This window comes from Leucopleurus acutus, assembly GCF_964270905.1.
Source record: "Leucopleurus acutus genome assembly, chromosome: 2".
Taxonomy (NCBI): Eukaryota; Metazoa; Chordata; class Mammalia; order Artiodactyla; family Delphinidae; genus Leucopleurus; species Leucopleurus acutus.
In genome coordinates, this window is record NC_139143.1 from 155,955,443 (window position 1) to 155,978,903 (window position 23,461).

At 44.6% G+C, this 23,461-nt stretch overlaps 2 protein-coding genes across 4 annotated transcripts in view; both read left to right on the forward strand.

Moving 5' to 3' along the window:
- GPBP1L1 (GC-rich promoter binding protein 1 like 1) overlaps positions 1–17,259 on the forward strand; it is a 59,270-nt gene extending 42,011 nt beyond the window's left edge. For all 3 annotated transcript variants that reach the window (XM_082833914.1, XM_082833913.1, XM_082833912.1), the window contains exons 6-12: positions 2,798–2,870; positions 4,349–4,542; positions 12,291–12,431; positions 12,897–13,055; positions 14,211–14,335; positions 15,230–15,332; positions 16,184–17,259. In XM_082833914.1, the coding sequence (XP_082690040.1) occupies positions 2,798–2,870; positions 4,349–4,542; positions 12,291–12,431; positions 12,897–13,055; positions 14,211–14,335; positions 15,230–15,332; positions 16,184–16,336 (948 nt within the window). In that variant the 3' untranslated portion in view covers positions 16,337–17,259. The remainder of the gene's footprint in view (positions 1–2,797; positions 2,871–4,348; positions 4,543–12,290; positions 12,432–12,896; positions 13,056–14,210; positions 14,336–15,229; positions 15,333–16,183) is intronic.
- Positions 17,260–19,282: 2,023 nt separating this feature from the next.
- On the forward strand, positions 19,283–23,161 carry CCDC17 (coiled-coil domain containing 17; the record flags this gene model as incomplete). The annotated part of the gene is made up of 13 exons (XM_082834816.1): positions 19,283–19,447; positions 19,511–19,615; positions 19,717–19,939; positions 20,028–20,190; positions 20,410–20,493; positions 20,582–20,700; positions 20,948–21,064; positions 21,297–21,445; positions 21,549–21,646; positions 21,803–22,006; positions 22,177–22,387; positions 22,459–22,569; positions 22,871–23,161. The coding sequence occupies 13 exons, from the start codon at positions 19,283–19,285 to the stop codon at positions 23,006–23,008; spliced, it is 1,887 nt and encodes a 628-aa protein (XP_082690942.1). The 3' UTR covers positions 23,009–23,161.
- Positions 23,162–23,461: the final 300 nt, after the last annotated feature.

Consider the following 23,461-nt stretch of genomic DNA (forward strand, 5'->3'; position numbering starts at 1 on the left):
GCGCTCACTTGTACTTTAGAACCTGGCTTAGCAGGAGCAGAGTGCTGCAGGAACGTGCTGAGTAAGCACACAGGAACAAGAAGCAAAAGTCTCTCCTTGAGCTCTACTGACAAAATTAACATGCCAGCAAATTAACAAAGGGAAAGTTTTTAAAGTGCCCAGATTCATTTACACAGAGCAAGCAGAAAGGATGACTTTGGAACCAAGAGGCAATAAAGTTCAACACAGAGTTCTATCACATTTAATACTAACTAGCCAATATTCCCATCCAGAACAAAGCCCCTCACTGAGGACAAAACTGTTGGAAATAGAATCCAGACTGAGCTGCAGGGACAGAGACAGTAGAGACAAAGGGAAGAGAAGGTTCAGGTACAAGGCATGGGGAGGAGGAGGTGAGCCGGGACATCAAAGAAAGTGTGCCATCTTTTTGAGCACTTCATGAAGACAACAGAAGAGAGTTATAAAGTGTGATGTTAGAAAGCTATCTTGATCCACATTCACAAAAATTGATCACATAAAAATAAACAACATAATAGGATCAAGAGAATAAGGAACAGAGTAACGTTTCTACAGGAAATGCAAATTACACCTGTAAGACGTGCACAAAACGGATAAGAACCATAAGCAAATGGTACAAGAACGACATAACCAGAAAATTTCACAGTGCTAGAACTTGGGAAAGAAGTAATAAAAGATTTCAGAAAAATGAAGACTAAATAAGAAGGAGCACAAGACAATAAACACTAGTGTTTTTCAAGAATTAGACAAAGGAAGCTTTTTAAATGAAGAAAAAACAAATAGATTAAAATTAAGAATTGAAAAAAAATACAGAAATTTGGCAAAAAAAAAATCCAAAAGATCTTCTCTGCAAAAAATAATAATAATATAAAATAACAAACGTGAATAGCTTAGGTGCTAAAAAGTATAATTCAAGAATAATTTCATGAAATACAGTAAGACTTGAAACTACAAATTGAAAGGACAGCCAGAACAGCCAACACTTAGAAGAAAAATATCCTTCGGACATCCAGACATAAAGAACAAGTCACTTATAAAAGAAAGAAAATCAGACACAATTTGACAACAAAGCTTTATAATACAAGTCAATGGTGTAACAATTAGAATACTCAAGCAAAGAAAATGTGAGCCAAGGATTTTTTACTCTGTCATACTTTATTCATCTAGACTCCTTTTGCCTTTACTATTCCATCCAGAAGAGTGTATTTACCTGTCCATATTCTGTCTGATTTGTCCATTTGTATACTGAATTAATAGTTCAGATTGTATCTGTGCTTGCTCTATGCTAGTGGGTCTCCTCTTGACAGGTTGAAAATACACACCTGCTGGGGCCCCACTTCTGGAGGTTTTGATTCAGAAGCTTTGCAGTCGATTCTGTGCCTCTTTCTATTTCTTGTTTAATGTCCCGTGGTCATTTGTGCTGAAAAGCCATTTTCCTACTCTGTACCAGATTGTAAAGTTTGGGTTTGGGCACCAGTGTCATCCTCACACCCCCACACAATTCGTTATTAAGTTGAGTCTGTGACTCTTAACACTTCTCGATCCTTCCCATCATCTCTTCGTCTACTCCTGTCGCCTTCATACTTTCCTGTACTAGGAAACTGGTCTCCTAATAGTCTCCTAGTTGTTTATAGCCCTGAAATACATCCTTCAAGCTGCTACCAGACTTGTAAACTAATGGTTGGATCATGTTAACTCTGCATGAGAGATGGATTCCCATCCCTAAAGAATAAAATTCAATCTCCCTTAAAAATACTCCACAGTCTGGCTCCTACCTACTTTGCCAGACATCTCTTTCCCCAAAGAAAGGCCCTCTCATTCCCTAGCACTAATGCTGAACTATTTGCAGATCTCTTTTTCATGTTTTTCCTGTCTTGGTGTTCATTCAGCATTCTGTTCCTGGAATCACCCATTTTCCAGCTTTGGAATTCATCATTAAGGATTCTTCTTAGTCTCCTCTAATGAAACCTTTTCTGATAGCACTCCTCTTTCTAGTGGAATTGACTATTCCTTCCTTAGTACTCCTTCTTCCCTAATGTGAATTTTTATCATAGTCCCTATAATCTTTTTTTTTTTTTGATGTGGACCATTTTTGAAGTCTTTATTGAATTTGTTACAATATTGCTTCTGTTTTATGTTTTGGCTTTTTGGCCGTGAGGCATGTGGGATCTTAGCTCCCTGACCAGGGATCAGACCTGCACCCCCTGCATTGGAAGGTGAGGTCTTAACCACTGGACTGCCAGGGAAGTCCCCCCATAACCTTTTATTATACTTACTGGTCTACAAGTTTATCTTTGTAGTAAGACTGACCCTTGTGGGGATAAGGATTCTTCTTAATTGCCTTTGTATTCCTAGCACATGGTGTGCCTCTGCCCTAAAGCAGTCTCATTAGAAATGCTATGAATACTCACATTTCACTGACCAGATTATGCTCCTTAAATCTGAGAAAAGTGATTCACTTTCTTGTTCATTCAGCTTTCTGTGCCTCCTTAGTTGGCATACATATCCTACAGGAAGATGAGAACTTGCACACTTACTCTGTTTATTTAAAAAAAATTTTTTTATCCTCTCTTATTAAAGGAAATGAAAGCCAAGAGAGCCTGAGATTGATTTTGCATTTCAACGTCGTCTGTTTATTTGTTAATTCTGAATACAGTGTTAGAGTGCTGCTGATATATAGTTATCAGTATTTGATAGGTTCCATGGTGAATGCTACTTTGCAAAAAGTGCTGAAATGATTAGTTTTCTATATCAACCATTAATACCCCTTTTTTCCTAGCCTTCTTTGAATCCAGAAGCTGGCAAACAGAATCAGCCATGCAGACCTATTGGGACCCCTTCTGGAGTGTGGGGTAGGTAGATTTTGCCATTTTTAAAGGCACAACTTTAAATTTTTCTTATTAGCAGGGAGAGGAGAAAAAATTCTTTATCTGTTTTTTTATTCGTTTGTTTCTTTATCTCTGGTTTCTCTTCTCATCCATTTGCACACGGTAACTAACTCTGCCTAGCTCTTACTCTGCCCCCCAGAATACCATTGAGATGTAATGGTAGTAGAGTCAGAATACAGACAATTGAGAGCTTGTAGAGCCCTGAATTTGAAAGCAGATTTTAAGCAAAGGGAGAATAATATAATATGCTCATAAGAAGTAATTTTTTAGAAGTAATTTTTAATGTTGCTAATTTGCTTATAACAATTAAATTGAATTTTAATGTATTATAGTTGTCTCCTTAATATTTGGTAGACAACTATATTCTAACCATTCTTTCATATTACTAAATACTCTTGTAAAGTGTTCTTTGAAAGGCTAAATAATACCACGTCCCAGAGAACATTTTGTTCAACCAGGTTCCGTTAGCTGAGTGGGGTGTTGTTTTTGTTTTTGGCAATTATCAATGATGTCTGTTGTATAGGGCAGGGGGAAACCTATAAATGCACACTTTTATATATATATATGTTCCTAATAACTAGCCTTATAAAAAGTTAGTAGAGGGCTTCCCTGGTGGCACAGTGGTTGAGAGTCCGCCTGCCGATGCAGGGGACATGGGTTCGTGCCCCGGACCGGGAAGATCCCACATGCCGCGGAGCGGCTGGGCCCATGAGCCATGGCCGCTGAGCCTGCGCGTCCGGAGCCTGTGCTCCGCAACGGGAGAGACCACAACAGCGAGAGGCCCGCGTACCACCAAAAAAAAAAAAAAATAGTAGAAAAATCAGTGTATTTCAAACCAAACCTGATCCTGTGGCATTGGGATCTTTGGCATTTACAAATTGTACTCTCCTAGTTCCTACATTAGATATGTTCAGTAGCCAGGCATCTTATTAGGAAGGCTTTAGTGTATCTAAATACTGGGTTTGGATCTTGAGTTACAGGATTAAGGGCAATTGCTGTACCATTTCCCCTTTGTTAATGTATAGCTTTGCTCCAGTTTGCCTCATCAGAAGGTCCCATAGCAGACTCCTTTCTCCAGTTTCCTCATCTCTCTGTGTTCTCATGCTGACAGGAGTAGCTATCCTTGGATATATTCTTGTTTGGTCTATGCCTGAGTGATCACACCGTGCATGAGACATGCTGTACCCCTGAAAGACTCCTAACATCTTTGGGCTTTTTGGTTGATTATGAATTTAGAATCAAGTGTTTTCTTATGTTGCCTTTTTTCCTACAGTTCCTGGGTGTCACTTTTGAGAGTATCTGTTAAGTGCATACCAGGAAATGTTTGTCACTTAGTCTCAACTGTCAGCTCTTTGTACAAAGTGAGGCCTTTGTTTGAACTATGCTTCGTGTTAACCAATAGGTTTGACATTCTTTTGTCTCTCCACTATTGTATTTCACAGAAAACCCACCTAGTGCCAAGCAGCCCTCCAAAATGCTAGTCATCAAAAAAGTTTCCAAAGAAGATCCTGCTGCTGCCTTCTCTGCTGCATTCACCTCACCAGGATCTCACCATGCAAATGGAAACAAATTGTCAACCATGGTTCCAAGTGTCTATAAGAACCTGGTTCCTAAGCCTGTACCACCTCCATCCAAGGTATGATTTGGAATCAGTGTAAGAACCTTATACAGCAGAGGTGGGAGAATAAATAAGAAAAAAATTTAGTAAATTTATTTTTTCCTGTTGAGTCACTCACCAGATATTCATTTGGTGCCATTAAGTTCTATGTATAGTATTTTACTGTCTCCAAACTCTCTTCTGCTGCCAACTACATTTTTAGTAGGCCTCTCATACTCATTAGCTTCATCTCATAAACCTGCTTCTCTTGATTTGCTGTTTTCATTAATAACACCAACATTCATCTGGTCACGTAGCTGAGTATCATGGCTGCTGCTTTCTTCCTCTTTCTTACTCATTCCCCTCTCCCAAGCAGTTATATAAAATCCCCATCAGTTTTTTCCTCTATGGTATGCCCTTGTCATCTCACATTTACTGTTGTAGTATACCCTTCTATTTCCTCATTTCTCTGTATTTTATCTTACACAGAACTGCCAGAATGATTATCCTAAAACAGTTTGAATATATCACATCCCCTCGCATTAAGTCCTTTAAGTGATTCCAAACCATCTGTATAGCAGGGGTTGGTAAACTTTATCTGTAAAGGGTCAGATGATAGATATTTTAGGCTTTGTTGGTCACATATGACATATGGTCTTTTTGTAATATATTCTTTTTCTTTTCTTTTTTTTTTTCAACCATTTAAAAATGTAAAAGACATTATTAGCTCATGGGCCATACAAAAATAGGCCTCAGGCCAGTTTTGGCCCAAGGGTCATGACTTAGCAACCCCTGATGTTATAATACAGTGTCCAGACTCCTGAGCACTGGTGTGTATAATTCTATATAGCCTAAGCCTAATCTGTCTTTTACTGCCCTTTGTTTTCTTACCTGGGAGATTTTCCTGCGTGTTTATGTCATACTCTCTGAATCCTTTTCTATCACATACATCTAAAGATCTAATTAAGCCTTGTATCTGATTGAATAGCACTCTGTCTCTAATCACAATATTTATTGCATCTATTTCTTCATTTGGTTGTAATCTCCTTAAAGGCTTCAGGTCTTTTTCGTATTTGTATCCCTAGCACCCTCACAAAAGCACACAATAATTGCTTGAATGAATTCCAGCCACTGTAAGGAAACAATTAAATTTACTGTGTTATTGAGAGAAAAAACAGCATTAATTCACTTTTCTGTGTGTGCAAGCACTTGTTTGGTACTTAAGAGCAACACAAAGTACAACATTGGTCCTCACCCTCCATTGGCTAAAAGTCTAATAGGGATGACAAGATATAACAATATAAGGTCATGTGATTGTGTATGAAATAAAATAACAAATTCTAAAAACAAATCTTAAACAGATTTGGAATAACTAAATTAATTAAACACTTTATTTATTTACACAGTTCAGAGGAGCAAGGATCAGCTTAGACTATGACCATCAAGGGAAATTTTACTGAAAAACTAATTTGAACAGATCTTTGGAGGATGGTCCAGATTTGGATAGTCAGGGAAAGTCTGGAGAGTATTACAGGTTAGAAGAGGTGGTTAAATAAAATGTTGTGAAAATAGAAAACACTGGGCATATATGAGGGATACGGAATGAACCATTCTGATTACCTGGTAGCACTGGAAAAATACCAGGACTGAGGGTCATTATCCTAGTGTTAATGAAGCTTTCAGTGTAGATAAGATCTCTGAGGGAAAGAGGATAGAAGAAGAGTAAAGAATGGGACAATAAGACTTGGGGAAATACTTAATATTTCATAAATATTAGGAAAATAACAACATAGTCAACAGGATTAAGAAATTGTAATTCAGACATAGAAAAAATCGTATGCTATCACACTTCTGGGTGGGTGAATTTAAGATGGCAGCTGGCGTTGTCAGCACTTGTCAATTGTTGCCAATAGGTTGAGGGAAATAACAGAGGGGATTTGGACCTTAGCAGTTGGAAAGTTTTTGGTGACCTTTGAGTTGAGGTTTTAGGAGAGTAGTGTAAGGCTGAAAAACAAGATTTCAGAGGATTCTGGAATTATGTGAGTGGAAGTGGAAGTAGTGGCACCTTTGAGACTTGACAGTAAAAGGGAACAGAATATAGGTGGTGGTAAAGTTAAGTGAAAGGGTGAAGAAAATCTGTAGGAAGAAGTGACTGGGGACAACTTGAAATATACTTGAAAGGTCATTAAAGGATCATGGCCCAAGAAGAAATGAATGGGAATAAACTGATTGACAAATGGAATTATTTTTGAAAGGGGTTTAGGATACTTGTTCCTCTGATGTAGAAGGAAAAGAATATGAATTCAGTCAAGAGAGCAACTCCTATAAAGAAAGAAACTGGGGCTTCCCTGGTGGCTCAGTGGTTGAGAGTCTGCCAATGCAGGGGACACGGGTTCGTGCCCCAGTCCAGGAAGATCCCACATGCCGCAGAGCGGCTGGGCCCATGAGCCATGGCCACTGAGTCTGCACGTCCGGAGCCTGTGCTCCGCAACAGGAGAGGCCACAACAGTGAGAGGCCCGCATACCGCAAAAAAAAAAGAAAGAAACTGTGGCATGGAAATTAACTGCAGGGCTTTGAAGTAGACAGATGACACTTTGCTCCTTCTTTGTGATACAACCTTGGACAAGTTTCTAACATTATGAATCTCAATTTCATCATGTAAAGTGGAGGTAGTAGTGCCTGTCTTTTAAGGGTTTTTTGAGGAGTAAATGAGGTACTTGTAAGTGGTAATAAATGGTAGCTATTATTATCTGCATGGCAGCATACCTTTTGTTTGTTCCATTCCTTTAGAGTTTATAAAGTTTTCGTAAGTGTTAACTTCATGTGAAATGTCTGCAAGCATTCCGTTAGGCAACAGAAGAAGAGTACAATAATGAGTGAGACAGGGCTTCCCTGGTGGCTCAGTGGTTGAGAGTCCGCCTACCGATGCAGGGGACACGGGTTTGAGCCCCGGTCCAGGAAGATCCCACATGCCGCGGAGCAGCTGGGCCCGTGAGCCATGGCCACTGAGCCTGTGTGTCCGGAGCCTGTGCTCCGCAACGGGAGAGGCCACAACAGTGAGAGGCCCGTGTACCGCAAAAAAATAAAAATAAAAAATAATGAGTGAGACAAACTCATATCCTCAAGGATCTTAGAAGTCTTTTGGGGAAGAAGAAGTGACAAGGATAAAAGTCATAACACAGAGCTTAAGATCAGTTTAGCCCTGTTCTGTAGAACTGAGTTGAGGATAGAATGAAAATAAGAAAACTAAAGTCTGCTGTTAACTATCCTTGCAAAAGGTAGTGAAGCCTGAACAGGGATGATGCAAGTGAGCAGAGAAGGGAGGTGGTGATGGCACACAGTGGGAAGCAAATCAGAGGAGGAAAACAGGACACTGAGCATTCATCCCCAGGAAACTGGGATAACTGTGGAACCATTTCACTGAAGTTAGAGAAGAGAGAAAGCAGAGTTTTCAGGAAAAGTTGATGAGAGTGGTTCTGGGACCCTTGAATGTGAGATGTTAGAGGAAGGTAGAGATGAGATAACTAGTAGGCAGGTGTGGATTTATCCATTCATTCATTTTCTCTACGCATTCAACAGTTATTAAACATCGAATATTTGTGTATTTAAAAGCTATATGCCACTAGAGTCAGAAAAATAATCTCAAAGAGTTGCTGTCTAGTGAAGAGACACATATAAAAAATAATTGTACTGCCCTGCCTGGAGAGGGTCCTCAGAGCCTTTACAGATAAGGTCATATTTGAACTGGTGTGTTTTTTTTGTTGTTTTTTTTTTTGCGGTACGCGGGCCTCTCCCGTTGCGGAGCACAGGCACCGGACGCGCAGGCTCAGCGGCCATGGCCCACGGGCCCAGCCGCTCCGCGGCACGTGGGATCCTCCCGGACCGGGGCACGAACCCGTGTCCCCTGCATCGGCAGGCGGACTCTCAACCACTGAGCCACCAGGGAAGCCCTGAACTGGGTTTTGAAGTGGCAAAGGAAAGAGAACTACCATTCGTTGACATCTTACTATGTTCCAGGACATTCACTAGGCCTTTTACATATAACATTTACCTTAATCCTAGGATGTAGAAAATTATGTAATATATGAGGTTACATTGCTAATAAAATTATGGAGTTTGGGACTCTAAAACAAGGTTTGTCTAACTTCAACTAGGGCTCTTTCCACTGCCCCAGAATGCTTCCCATCTTGAAGCATAAAAAGGAGAGAGGAGGATGAGAATTCTGGTTTTAGAGTCAGACTTCATGCCACTCGAAGTACTTGGAATATAGTACTGACATATCCTAAACTAGTCAACAAATGGTAGTTTTAAAACAGTAGGAGACGGACTTCCCTGGTGGTCCAGTGGTTGGGAATCCGCCTTCCAATGCAGGGGATGTGGGTTTGATCCATGGTCGGGGAACTAAGATCCCACATGCCACAGGGCAACTAAGCCCACGCGCAGCAACTAGAGAGAAGCCTGCGAGCCGCAACGAAGACCCAGAGCAGCCAGAAGAAAAAAAAAACAGTAGGAGTTTGTTAAGGAGCAAGTTGGTGGGGCATTCCAGGCAGAGGAGCTCTTTGTTACCAAAAAAGCGGGGGGAGGGCGGCTTCCTTGGTGCACAGTGGTTAAGAATCCGCCTGCCAATGCAGGGGACACGGGTTCAAGCCCTGGTCCAGGAAGATCCCACATGCCACAGAGCAACAAAGCCTGTGCGCCAGAACTACTGAGCCTGCGCTCTAGAGCCTGCGAGCCACAACTACTGAGCCTGCATGTGCCACAGCTACTGAAACTCGCATGCCTAGAGCCCATGCTCTGCAACAGGAGAAGCCACCGCAGTGAGAAGCCCACACACTGCACGGAAGAGTAGCCCCCGCTCACCGCAACTAGAGAAAGACCACACGCAGCAATGAAGATGCAGCACAGCCAAAAATAAATAAAATAAAATAAAATAAAAAAAGGAGGCAAAACATGCCATGTCTGGGAAAAGACAAGTGGATGGCTGGTAGTTGGGAAGTGGTGGGGAGAAGTAAGACTAAAGCCAAATGATGGAGGTCTTTATAAAAGCTCAGGTGAGAGTTTAGGGGTCACATTAGCTCCATGATTTTAACAATTTGAATGATTAAACAATTACAAATAACTAGTTCTTCTAATGAAGTTCACCTAAGAACAGATTGCAGTAGAAGAGCACTGAGTATGCCTACATCCACTGAAAGGAATTCAGGAGGCGAGAAGAGAATGAAGCATCAGGGAATTGAGAAGGGAAAGAGGGACAGGTTCAGAAAAGATAGGTAACAAGTAATCTCTCCTTCTACAAAAAGATATTTTAAAGCTGACCATTGAATGTAATATGAAGACAAGATTTTTGCTTATTTATTGTAAGAGCTGTTTCATTAAAATGGGGATAGAGTTGAGTGTTGCAGGGAATTAAATAGTAAGAATGAACAAGTGAAAGGCAGCAGATACTGAATTATGCAGAAAAGTTTGGAAATAAAGGGATTGTAGTAAAAGGGAAAATATATCTTTGTTTTTTCCCCCTTCGCTTCAGTAAGGTGGCTTAGCATGTTTGTAGATAAAATGGAAGAACTTACTAGAGAGAAAGAGATTAAAGATACAAAGGAGAAATAATTGATAAATTCATAAAGGAATGAGAACAAATGGATGTAGAATGGTAGAAAGGGAGGGGGACCTATCAAAGGAACTTGAGATGCAAAGGAGAGAATTGGGGAGAGTTTGGATCCAGTGACGAAATTTTTTTTTTTAATAACTTTATTTTATTTTTTAATTTATTTTTGGCTGCATTGGGTCTTCATTGCTGCACGTAGGCTTTCTCTAGTTGGGGCAGGCAGGGGCTACTCTTCTTTGTGGTGCGCGGGCTTCTCATTGCAGTGGCTTCTCTTGTCGCAGAGCACAGGCTCTAGGCGCGCTGGCTTCAGTAGTTGTGGCTCACAGGCTCTAGAGCACAGGCTCAGTAGTTGTGGCACACGGGCTTAGTTGCTCCATGGCATGTGGGATCTTCCCAGGCCAGGGATCGAACCCACGTACCCCGCATTGGCAGGCGGATTCTTAACCACTGCGCCACCAGGGAATCCCTGGATCTTCTGACGTCAGTCCAGTAGAAGACAAGATCATTTGAGGTGGAGAGTTGAGGTTGATTTGGAGTTAGGAGAAAAGGAGAGGATATTTTAAAAAGAAAACAGCAGCTGATACGTGATTCACTTTAGTGGATTCCTTTTTTTCCCTTCCTTTATTGATTGACTGAAGTGTGGTTGATGTACAATATATAAGTTACAGGTGTACAATATAGTGATTCATAATTTTCAAAGGTTATACTCCATTATTCCTCATGTTGTACAATATATCCTTGTAGCTTATTTTATACATAATAGTTTGTGCCTCACCTCAGTGGATTTCTACATATATAATTCCTCTAATAAAGGGGGTACAGGGCATAATGGTTTTCTCTAGTGAGCAACCAAACACTATATAATATAGTGTTTGAATTACTGAAAATTAAGTTGGAATAAAGTTGGAAAGAGATGTCAGTATCCTGTTGCACGTAACACTGTCTGGTAAAACTATCATACTACTGTGGCAGACACTCACCTGTTTCTGTGCCCTGAGGTGGCAATATTAAAAGACAAGGCATCTGGTGACCCTGTGCAACTCTGGGAAACTATTGTCTTTGATATTTAGCCTGAATAAGCAACCATCTTTAGATTTTCATCAGTGCAAGAAAAAAATTAATTTCCATTCCAGTTAGGTCGTTGTCTCTTTTATCTGCTGGCATGCTCTTTTTGGAGGCATTGTGGAAAACAATATTGTATCCTAGTTGAGTAACCTCAGACAAATTACATAACTTTCTTAATGTCAGTGTAATTCTCTGTAAAAATTTGACATAATTATACCTGATTGGGTTAAGAATTAAATAAAATAGATCAAGCATCTGGTACATAGTAGATAACTCTGTGAAGTTTATTCCTTTCTTTAGCCTATATTATCTTCTTTAATAACAAGAAAGAAATCCTTTTCACTCAGACCCTTCCTTTGTCCTAGAGATCTCTTGGTTCTAATTGCTTCATTTTGGAAAAACAGACTTTTTTACTTTCTTTAGCCTCACTCCGTTGATGTGCCTCAGACAAGAGTGATTGACTCAGGAAAAATGGAGTATTCCATCTACACTATGCTGCCATCATAGTTGGGGTCAGGGCCAGAGTGACAGAATGGGCCCAGACCCCACAAGACCGAGCAAAAGAAGGACCTCTGGACTAAACCAGGATTGTCCAGCCATTTATATTGCCCACCCTGGCCTGTAACTAGCCTCCTGCCATCAGTGTTCCTAGAAAACATCATTTTTCTGATGTGCTCTTTGGAGGCAGGGGTGGGGGGTTGTCAGGATTACATCAGAGGTTAACAAACAGCACACTATAAAAGAAAACATTTGGGGGGGGGTCAAATAAGTTTAGAAAATGCTATGTAGTATATCTGCCTCTCAATTCACATATATAGTTAAGTGCTTTGAGAAACAGCACAGTAAAAGAAACCTGTTGTCGAACTATATTCAGCCTAGCATCTCCCAGGCTTATTGGACTAGGGCTCTGTTTTTGAGAAATACCTGTTAATATCCCATGGCTTTTCTGGTTCCTGTCTGCCTTTTTCCTTCAAGGTTATATACCTCCCAATCGTGTTGAGACAGGTGAACTCTTGGAATTCATGTTTGCACATAACATTTCACTCCTTATGATCTTACAGGCTGAGCTTCTGTCTGCATGCTGTTCTGACTGATTTGTTCTCTCTTCCCATGTAGCCCAGTGCGTGGAAAGCTAACAGAATGGAACACAAATCAGGATCCCTTTCCTCTAGCCGGGAGTCTGCTTTTACCAGTCCAATCTCTGTTACCAAACCAGTAGTACTGGCTGGTGGTATAATTTTAAGCTCTCCCAAAGAGGTGAGTGAGAATAAAGCTAAGCAGCCTTTTCTAAAGTTGCCATTTCCCGTTTACTTAAACTGAGGTAAGTGTTGTGACATGTACAGCTCTGACTCCATTTCCTTTGTAGTTATGCTTAGCTCAAAGTCATTTTTTTTTACTGGTGATTCCCATCAGCATCCAAAGATGGGCAGTAGCTGGGTGGGGTCATTGCCCTTTGGTAAACCATGGTTGGCCTGTGTTTGACTGGCGTTATGCTGGCATCTGGAGAAAGATCGGAGAGGTGCTATTTAAACCATCTGGTTTTAACTGTAAGAACTCAGCAGAGCTGAAGTCTGTTTAAATGAAAAGGATAGTTTATTTTTGGTAAAAGAGTGATAAATAGGCTACCAGATTCTGGAAAGCAGTACCTTGTAGAAGTGACCTAGAGAATCCCAGTACTTACTCTTTGCTGTCAAGAGCAACCTATTTGTGGTATTTGCCCAGAGCCCCGCCAGCACCACTCCTCCAATTGAGATCAGCTCGTCTCGTCTGACCAAGTTGACCCGCCGAACTACTGACAGGAAGAGCGAGTTCCTGAAGACTCTGAAGGATGACCGGAATGGAGACTTCTCAGAGAGCAGAGACTGTGAGAAGCTGGAGGATGTAAGAGCAAAGGGTTTTTCTGGGGCAACATAAGTGTTCTTCTATGTTATACATGTGCTTTTTGTTCTTAAGCGAGAAAGATGTGGTACATTTTTTAAATGACAGAGATTTGTCTGGAGGAGTAACAGTCTGTGATAAAGCGAGTTCCGTTCTTTGTTCAGCATATTTCAAATTAGGGCTCATTTCAGTGATAGCTGCCTTGGGACTTAGTGCTCTTAAACAGGGCAGCACTGCTTAAGCCTTGAATTGAAGTTGGTAAGAAGTTGGTAAATTATAGCAGCATATATATATATATATTTTTTTTTTTTTTTTTTTTTTTTTTGGCTGCTCCAGGTCTTAGTTATGGCATGCAAACTCTTAGTTGCAGCATGCAGACTTCTTAGCTGTGGCATGCATGCAGGATCTAGTTCCCTGACCAGGGATTGAACCCGGGCTCCCTGCATTGGGAGCACAGAGTCTTACCCACTGGACCACCAGGGAAGTCCCTTTAAGGATTATATTTAATTCTAATATAAGAAAATCTGACGAACAGAACCGTAAAACAAGAGGGTTTCTTTTTGGTATCCTGCAACAGGAAGGTTAGAGTTCCCTGTCCAAGAGGGTAATGGCAGCTCATTCGTATTATCAGGAAACGTGTAAGTTTTGGTCGCCTTGGAACTAGGGTAGTTGTGCTCCCATCCACATTCTAGTTAGGGAAAGGACAGAGCCAAAAACCTGAAAACGGATGTCTGTCCCTTTTTTAAATGCTTTCTTAAAAGCCACCCCTGCAATTTCCACTTACATTTTATTGGCCAACTGTCAAATAGCCACTCCTAGCTGCAAGGGAGCCTAGGAAAGTGAACTTTTTAAAAGCTGAGCGCATTGGTTCCTTAGTCCAAATCAGTAAGGAAGAATAGAAAATTGATATTGCATAGGCATCTAGTAGCTTCTGCCACAGTTGCCATAACCTGAAGTTAAGATGGTAGCCAGTTAGTATCCTTTGGAAATCTTATTAGCAAGATGAGCAAGTTCTCGTTTTTAAGTGGGAAAAACCTATTGGCTGAGATCCTCTTCTAGAAAGCATTTTCCTGGGTTCTGACTTCTTAATCTCTTAGATTGCTTATCTTGCCCCAAAGGGGTATTAAACCAAATATGTCCTTCCTTTCCTTATTTCAGTCAGAGGACAACAGCACACCTGAACCAAAAGAAAATGGAGAGGAAGGCTGTCATCAGAATGGTCTTGATCTCCCCGTAGAAGACGAAGGGGAGGTCCTCTCTCACTCTTTGGAAGCAGAGCACAGGTAAGTGAGGGTCAGATCACAAGGCATGCTGTGTATGGCCTACAAGGAGTTTCAACATACTTAAGACATTTCAGAGTCCCGTACAGAGAGAAGTGCCCCCAGCACCACACCTTGTTCTCTCTGTGTGCCGCAGGTTGGCCTGTTGCCCACTGGGTATTCCTTTACAGACTCAGCTAGCGTTTTCACACCCTCCTCTCCAAGGCATTCTTGTAGTTTAGTTTCAGACTCAGTTTACGGCTCCAGTTGGAAGGGGTGGGGTGGGGTGAGACCTGTTTCCTGGTGCTGTTGTGGTGGCCCCTTGGCCCCTCCTGGCCCAAGTGAGAAGTTACCACAAGACCCCTTTAAGGGGCCTTGGGATTCATGAGGCCCGAAGGTAATGGATCTTGTTCTTTAAATGAGGGCCTTGAACACAGAGCCAGCCAAGCTATGTGGGCAACTGGATGGCAGATGGGGCCTGCCAAGTACCTTCCTGAAAAGGGGCTCCTGTCCAGAGGAACTTTAAAAGGGGTCAACAAGATCACAAGGTTATGGAGTCCACAGTGCCATGAAATTAAAAGAGAACTTAGATACATGTGGCTATGTACTAATTTGCTCACAGGAGACAAAGTGAGATTTCTTCTGTTTCATCTGTGGGATAGTTTGACTCTATACTGCTACTTCTACCGTCCCTTCTCTATAGCTCTTATGCTCTCCAAAGAGCAACTACGGAGATCCTCCATCTAATTCCAAGCACCTAAGTAGTCATAATTAAAGCTTATCCCACTGGGAAGAAAAGAAAAACCCGAGTTTCTTCTCTAACATCTAGGTGGGTACTATTGCCCCTGGGCTGGAAAGTTGTGGATTTCTCACTTATGCTTAAAGGTATATTTTTTTTGCCTGACCTGCCTCTACCAGGTTATTGAAAGCAATGGGATGGCAGGAGTATCCTGAAAATGATGAGAATTGCCTTCCCCTCACAGAGGATGAGCTCAAAGAGTTCCACATGAAGACAGAGGAGGTATGTCATAAACTTTTGCTGGAGACCAGTTAATGACTAGGAGAGAAAGGAGATAGGACAATCATTGCCCTTAGGAAGCCCCAGTTTAGGGTGTGAGAAAGACCTTGAAAAAGAAAAGTTACTTAATAAGTTGCCATTGTAGAAATATGGAGGAGCATCTCATTCTGCCCAGGCCAGTGGTGGACACAGAAACCAGGTCAGTAGTTAGCAGATTTCAGAAAGCAGTATGTTATTTCATCCTGGAAGCTCTAACTCCTTATCAGAACCACAAGGCTGTATTCCCGAGGTTATGGGCTGAGCCCTTGGTGTCTGGCTAAGCAGGCTAACCCTCTGCTTCCAGCTCTGTGGTTTACCTCTGGTAGTCCAGCCAGAGCCAAGAAGCCAAATAGCCTATCTGAATTTCTTCAACAAATGCCTGCATTCTTTCTCTGAGTAAAACACTGCCAGGTCTCTACAAACTCATGAAACTTACGTTCAGGTGGTATATATTTAAAGCATAAATAACAATGGTGTTAAAATCCTATAAAGAAAAGTATAGGTTGACATAAAGACTTTGCTACTCAGAACTCTGTTCCCCTGTCATTGTCATCACCTGAGAACTTGTCGAAATAGGAAATCTGAAACTGTACCCCAGACATACTGAATCAGTCTGCATTTTAAAGAGATCCTTAGGTGATTAATTGGCACATTACAGTTTGAAAAGCACTGCTATAAGAAATCTTCAGTCTCTTAGAACGGTCCCCCTCTACATTCTGCCTAGAATTGAATTGAGACCTGGGCTTTCCCAGGTCCCATGGGCCAGTGTAGTTACTGACGGTTGTCTTTTTCTTTCTTTCCCTTGCCAACCACAGCTGAGAAGAAATGGCTTTGGGAAGAATGGCTTCTTGCAGAGCCGAAGTTCTAGCCTATTCTCCCCTTGGAGAAACACTTGTAAAGCAGAGTTTGAGGACTCAGACACGGAAACAAGTAGCAGTGAAACATCTGATGACGATGCCTGGAAGTAGGCTTATAAATGCTTACTGTTAAATCTGACCCAGTAAACTCAGCTTGTGCATTTAGGGGTTATACAGAAGAAATCATTCTTTTCCTTTTCCTTTTCTTATGTTGTTGTTGAATACTTCATGCACAAGGGAAATAATCATATCCCAAAGAGAGAGCAAGCGATTGGCTTGTTTAGCTTTTGTTGTTCTTCCCTGTTATCTGCTTAATAGAACTTCATGTGGTGGGAAAGATTTTTAAAACACACACACATACACACAGTATATATGGGGCGATGCACAGGTGGGAGCTGGCAGGGCAGAGAGGAGGAGACACTGGTCTGCAGCAGCAGCTTCTACTACCAGCCCTTGGGGCACTCACCCCTGTGCTCAAGCAATCATTGTCAATGACAAAGTGACTATTGAAGTTATAATTGTATTAAATTAATGCTAATAATTTGGATATTTTATTTTATTTCTGGCTGCTCGGGTAACATTAGCCCTTAACCCAGCATATATGGTTTTTTCACTTTTTTTTTTTCTTTCTGGGTACAGCTGTAAAATATTTGGATATAGGAAATGTGTTATTCTTGCAGCCTTGATATTCAGGGTGGATTGTAAAATATACATTTTTGTGAGATTTCAAAGATTAAGATTATTTTGATAACATTATTTACAGATTTAAAAGATGTGGTTATCACAAGTCTGTTGAGGGGGAAAACTACTGCATAAAATAACTAACTTGGAATAAATATTTTGCATCAGTTTGGATTGTCTTGTGTAAGAAGTATATTTTCTTTAAAATTAGATGAGTGGATTCTTTTTTAGGGGAAATACTACTTTTAGAGGTCTGAGGGAAATCTGAATTCAGACACACCTGTTTCTCCTTTTAGCAGATATGTTTTTGATGCAGAAAAACCTGTGCAATAAACTACCAGTAATAAAATCAGAAACCCAAGTTTCCTTTCTGAAACTGTTTTTCACTGCCCATGTATTTACCAGTGTGCCTATTTTTTAAGGAAGTCTGTGCCTCAATTTTTCTGCTAAATAAGAACATAGGGTGTCCTGGGCATTGTGCAAGGCCCTGGGAATGCAAGGAGCACCCAGCTCAGTAGGGTTACATAAAAAATGGAACCTTAGGCCAAGATCTGATGGACAATTAGAAGTTAAACTAAACAACAGATACCGAAACTGGCACTCTTCAGCCAGCCCTACAGCACATGGTCCCTAGTGGATATACAGGCCCGAGATCATGCTCTAATGGGAGACAAGCAAAGGAATAACAGGCCTGACCACTTGTTAGAAGGGTAAAACTAACTTGTAGTGTAGGCTCCAGAAGGGGTAGAGACTAGAGGTAGAGTAACCAGCATAATTGCTAGATTGTAAAGGCTAGGAAGGCAGAGACCTTATGTGCCATAACGTACGGTAGTCTCTCCTGCTAGTAGGGGCTTCTCCTGCTAGTAGTATAAGCAGTGCACATATGAACTGTGGAAATGGTGATTGAGATAGAACAGAAAGAACTATATCATATTTCATTGAGTATATCTATTTTAAGACATTTTATGTACTAATAAGAAAACTTGGCAGTTATGACACTCCATTAATTGTGAATCCTGATTTCAGTGTTAAAATATGAAAAAGTGTGCATCGTAGATCAATGAAATACTATAAAATGAGCTATAAATTGGAAATGAGAAGTAGGTTGACATAGAGATATCCTATATGTTTGGTCTTCGGCTTTGCCACTTAGTAGCTTTCTCAGAACAAATTTCTAAAAATGTACCTCTTTTCCACTTGGAATTGAGCTGGACAATTGAGATTACATACTTTGAAACACTTTGTAACCTGCTGCTAGTCATAGCTTGGCCTTACATACCTGGGAGCGGGGGCACCACTACCTGCCTTGTTTAGAAACATGGGGCTAGGTCAGAGCTCCTGCCTCTGTTGGATTCATATATTTGGGTGGGGGTGGCAGGGAAATCTGGTCAGCAGGAACGGGGCCTGTGTGGCCCCTGGCTAGTCCTGAGTGAAGAGTTTACCTTTCTGTATTTGATTCCCTCTTCTGATTCATTGTGTTCTCCCAGAACTTTCATTCCTTCAGCTGTGTTGATTATCTTGTGGGGGCGGCAGGGCGGCGCCTAGGGACAGGAACTAGGAGTTAGGGGGCCTTGGTATGACTTGGTTATGCAAAAGATGTTACTTCCAGAGAGGCACCGTGCAAGGAAAAGCTTTTTTTTGCAGTACGCGGGCCTCTCACTGTTGTGGCCTCTCCCGTTGCGGAGCACAGGCTCCGGATGCGCAGGCTCAGCGGCCATGGCTTACGGGCCCAGCTGCTCCACGGCATGTGGGATCTTCCCGGACCGGGGCACGAACCCATGTCCCCTGCATCGGCAGGCGGACTCCAACCACTGCGCCACCAGGGAAGCCCAAGGAAAAGCTTTTAGTCTACGGGAAAGACATGGTTTCCAGGCAGAATGCCTCCTCTTACTCAGGTATTCCTTGGAATGGAGAATGACACTAACTTGGGTTACATCCACTTGGGCAAAACTAGAACGAACAAGGTGACACTTCCCTGCCAGAGGCTATTAAATAACCAAGACGGAGTATGTGATATGGGCTCAGCTAGTTTAGGAGGCAGCTCTTTGCTCCCCTTTATTAATATAGGCAAGAAAACCAAGGTGTGGTGTTAGAGACTTGCCCATACCCATGCAATGGGAACAGATTTTATAACATCTTTTTCAAGCCAGGGGCTCCTCCCTAAGGTGACCAAGCCTGCCCGCTCACTCACCAGACCTGCCCAGACCTGAGGTTGTTGCCCAGGGAGCTTTAGCTCCTCTCCAAACATAAACTTGAACCCGTAAACCTGGCCTTTCCTCTCTGCCTTTGGCTATTTCATCCTCCTTTCCCTTTCCGCTGCCCCTCTGTTCTGTCTTCTGCAGGTCTTGGCTGCTATCAGGAAAGGAGTCCCATCCCATGGACTCCCACTCCGGGGAGCTAGGGCTCCTGCCCTGTGGGTCCTGTGACATGGTTTTCCGTTCCTGGGCCCTGCTGGCCACCCACACTCAGCGCTTCTGCATTGGCCGTCAGCCCCGGGAGCTGACAGTTGAAGAACAGCCCCCAATAGCCACTGAACCACGGGTACCCAGGGTAAGGGCCTCCTCCATGGCCATGAGATGGTACTGAAGTGACTGTAACTCTCAGAGGATTCCTCACCCCACACCCTGTACCCAGGTTGTGCCAGAAGAACACCAGGGCCTCCCAGACCAGGAGGCCAGCAAATCGGCTCTGAAGAGGCTAACAGATGAGGTATACCTGGATTTCCCCACTGAGCCTCCCCACCAAACCTACAGATCACGCGTGGGTCAGATTACCCCAACATGGAGATTGCGGGTTACTGTTACCTCCAGGTGCAGCGGCTGCGGCTGTATCTGCAGGAAATGCGACCCAGCATAACAGAGGTCCCCAGAGGGTCACAGGGGCCCTGGAGGCGGTCAGAGGCACCGACTCAGGGTCCCAACTATGAGACTGCTGGGAGCCCCGGCGAGCGGCTGCGGGCGCTGCACCGGACTCACGCAAGGCTCTTGGCAGAGACCAAGGCACAGAGCTGTGCCCTGGAGCGACGCAGCGAGGGTAAGGGAAAAGAGGGGGACTAGGGCCCACCCTCCCCCTTGGCTTGAGGTCGCCCGACCCGTTCTGATTTGATCTCTTACCCCCTCAGAACTGAGCCGGCACCTCCAAGGTTTGGCTTGGACCCGGGACGGGAAATCACGCATATTCAGCCTGGAGCGGGAGCTTCGAGAACTCCGGGCAGAGGCCGGGCGAACGCGGGGTGCTCTAGAGGAGTTAGGGGCGCACGTTCAGCAGCTACAGGCCAACCCCGGGTGAGGCCGACGAGCCGGATCCCGGGAGCTCCGAGTCACCGGCTGGCGGGGGGGCGGGGCCGGAGCGGGGGGCGGGGCCTGGCCCGGCTGGACGTGCGAGGTATGCACCCGGACTCGGCTGGAAGGCCGCGCGAGTGAGGTCGGGAAGGGGCGGTGCTGCCGGAGGCCCGGGGTCTGGGTCCTTGATTCCGCCCCCGCGCCGGCCGTTCTCCACCCCAGGACCCGGCTGAACGCCTTACGAGAGGCAGAACTCTGTGGTCCGGTGCTACAGGCAAACCCAGGGACTCTGGCTGCGGAGATCGGGTAAGATCCGGGCCCCGAGGCGGGCACGGGGCAAAGCGCTGATCGGTCCTGGAAAAACGCTTCTGCCTTCTTGTCCCCTACTCCCTAGGGCCCTGCGTGAGGCCTACATTCGAGGCGGGGGCCGGGACACCGGCGTTCTGGGCTGGATATGGCAGTTACAAGTGGAGGCGTCAGCTCTGGAGCTTCGGCGGTCGCGGACCCGCAGGGGTGAACATGAGGGGGCCAGCCAGGAGGGCCTTAGCCCTGGGGAGAGAAAAGGGCGATGAGGGAGGACATCTTTGGTTTGGGAACCACTTGAGCAAAAACCCAAGGTAGAACACCTGTCTTTGCGGGGGTGCCTGCAATGTTAGCTAACAAGTCCAGCCTTGTCCAGAGAATCCTAAGGCTGGAGAGCTGCTCAGAGCAGCTGGTCACCAGCTGTCAGAGATGACAGGTCAGACTTGTTCAATCGCAGGAAGACAGGCAGGTGCCGCATTCAAGGAGCTTCTAGCAGTGGAGGCTGAAAATCGGCGCCTGGAGGCAGAAATCCTGGCTTTGCAGATGCAGAGGGGTGCAGGCCGGGTGCCCTGGGGTCAGTGAGCACCCAATTCCCCCCCGCCTAGCCCTCCCCAGCAGGCCAGGCTCAGAGGAAGGGGTTAGAGGCACCATGCACGGGGAATAAGACCTGTGTCTGAGCCCAATCAGTCTGTGTCCATGCCAATCTCCAGGTGTCCGTAGGGGTTTGGCTCTTGGGGGAGGAGTACCTCAGCCCAGTTACTTGCTGCGTCCTGCTCAAGGGCGCCCTACTCTTCCCCTGCACCTAGGGCACAGGGAGCCGAGACTTGTGGCCAATCCCAGCCCACGCCTGAGAAGAAGGGAAGATCCCCCAAGCCTCCCGCCTCCAGTGGCTCCCCCGCTGCCGCTGCTTCCACACTCCACAGGCGTCCTATTCTTGGGTGGCGCCGAAAAGGCTGTGAGGACCCAGGGGTTGGGACAGGGGCAGTTCTGCTCTGTGCAGTTGGGGGAGCATAGAACACCTAGGAGGCTTTCTGGAGGAACTGACTCTTCCCCTGCAGTCGCAGCTTCCTGGAACCATGACCAGGAACCTGGGCCTGGATCCATACTTCCTCCTGCCCACAACTGACGTTCTGGGCCCTGCACCCTACGACCCTGGGTGAGGCCTGCTCCCTCCTTTGACATCCTCTGTGACTTGGTCACCACTGCTGGTTAAGGAGACCCACTAGGGCCAGCTAGGGTGGGGGGACTGGCTGGGGGTTGGGAGGGTGAGAGGAGGACTTGGGTGTGTGCACTTGAGGCCTGTGTTTCCTAGGGCTGGCCTTGTCATTTTCTATGACTTCCTGCGGGGCCTTGAGGCTTCTTGGATTTGGGTGCAACTATTGACTGGCTTGGCCCGAGATGGACAGGATACAGGAGGGACCACAGCGTTGCCCCCAGCCCTTTGCTTGCCCCCACCTCCAGCTCCTGGGCCCATGGGCAACTGTGCCATCCTTGCCAGCAGGCAGCCTATACCCAGGTCAGTAGGTGGAGATTTATGATGTTGGTGCTTTTTGCCGCAATTGAGGCTTGTCCCTCATTCTGCTACATTTTCTCATCTGTATACAGGGCCACTGGCCCTGAGGGCCAAGTCCTAGGAAGGGAGCAGAGCCACTTCTGGCTCCTGACACCTGTTTTTGGTTGCTCTAGACTACCACCTTCACCATCAGTATCCTTGGTCTGTGAGCTGCAAGCCTGGCAGGGCCTGGCATGGGCTAAAGCACCACTGCCAAAAGCCTGGGCCTCGCTGGTGCTATTTGACCGGGATCAGAGGGTGCTAAGTGGTCGCTGGCGTCTCCCACTTCGGACCCTTCCTCTGGACCCCAGCCTTAGCTTTGGGCAGCTGAATGGGATTCCCCAGGTGAGTGTGGAGGATGGGGACTGGGTCCTCCACGGTACAGATAGATGCAGTACCATTTCACCTCTTCCCAGGTAGGTCAGGCCGAGCTCTTTCTGCGGCTGGTGAATGCAAGAGATGCAGATGTACAGACACTGGCAGAGATCAATCCAGCAAGTGCCCACGAGTACCAGTACCCACCTCTGGTGAGGGCCCAACTATAACTGGGGACCCCACAGGTGTGGCTGATGTGGTTAATAACCAGCATTTGTTGACCACTATGTATGTGCCAACCCACTACTAAATGTTTTCTGTGAATTAACTCATGGAACCCTCACATATCCTATTAGGTATGTACTACTGTGTAAGCAAGTAAGAAAATCAGAGCACAAGGTTAACTTGGTTCACAGTAAGCAGTTGACTCTAAGGTGGTCTGACGCCAGAAACTGTGCTGTTAACTTCTACATAAACCTTTTGCTAAAGATCGACCTTCTCCTTGTTCCACAGGTGCCCAACTCATCTTCACTGGAGGCCAGCTTCCTGGCCCCAACAGCTGGCTTTGTTGACCCCCCTCCTCCTGAAGACCCCCACCAGCGGCAGAGTCAAGCACAGAGAGGAGGGTTTGCGCCCTCAGCACAGCTTTGACCCACCCCCACTGGCTTTCTGAGTCCAGAAGAATGGGCCTATGAGTAGCTTCACAGGCACAGGACTGGGGCCTAGACTGAGGCCTGTTCTCCCATCTGCAGCTTTACTACTCCGTGTTCTGACAGAGGGTCTGGAAGCAAATACAGATGTGAACACACAACATGAGCTCCCATCACAGCTCTACCACCTTCCACAAGTACTTGGCCTTTCTTATCCTTTTGTAAAAAAGATTGATGTGAGGATTAAACAGATATGTCAGGTATTTGCAGTATTGCCTGGCATATAAGAAAATTCTCTGAAAGGTGACTTGGAGACAGTCTTTCATTCAGCTAAAGGAACTTGATGAACTCATTCCTGTTTTTTTTTTTTTTGCTAAAGCCAGTCTTACCGCCCACTTCTTCATCCAAATCCAAGCTTCTTCAGGACATCACCCAGGAAGCCTTCCAGGTTCTC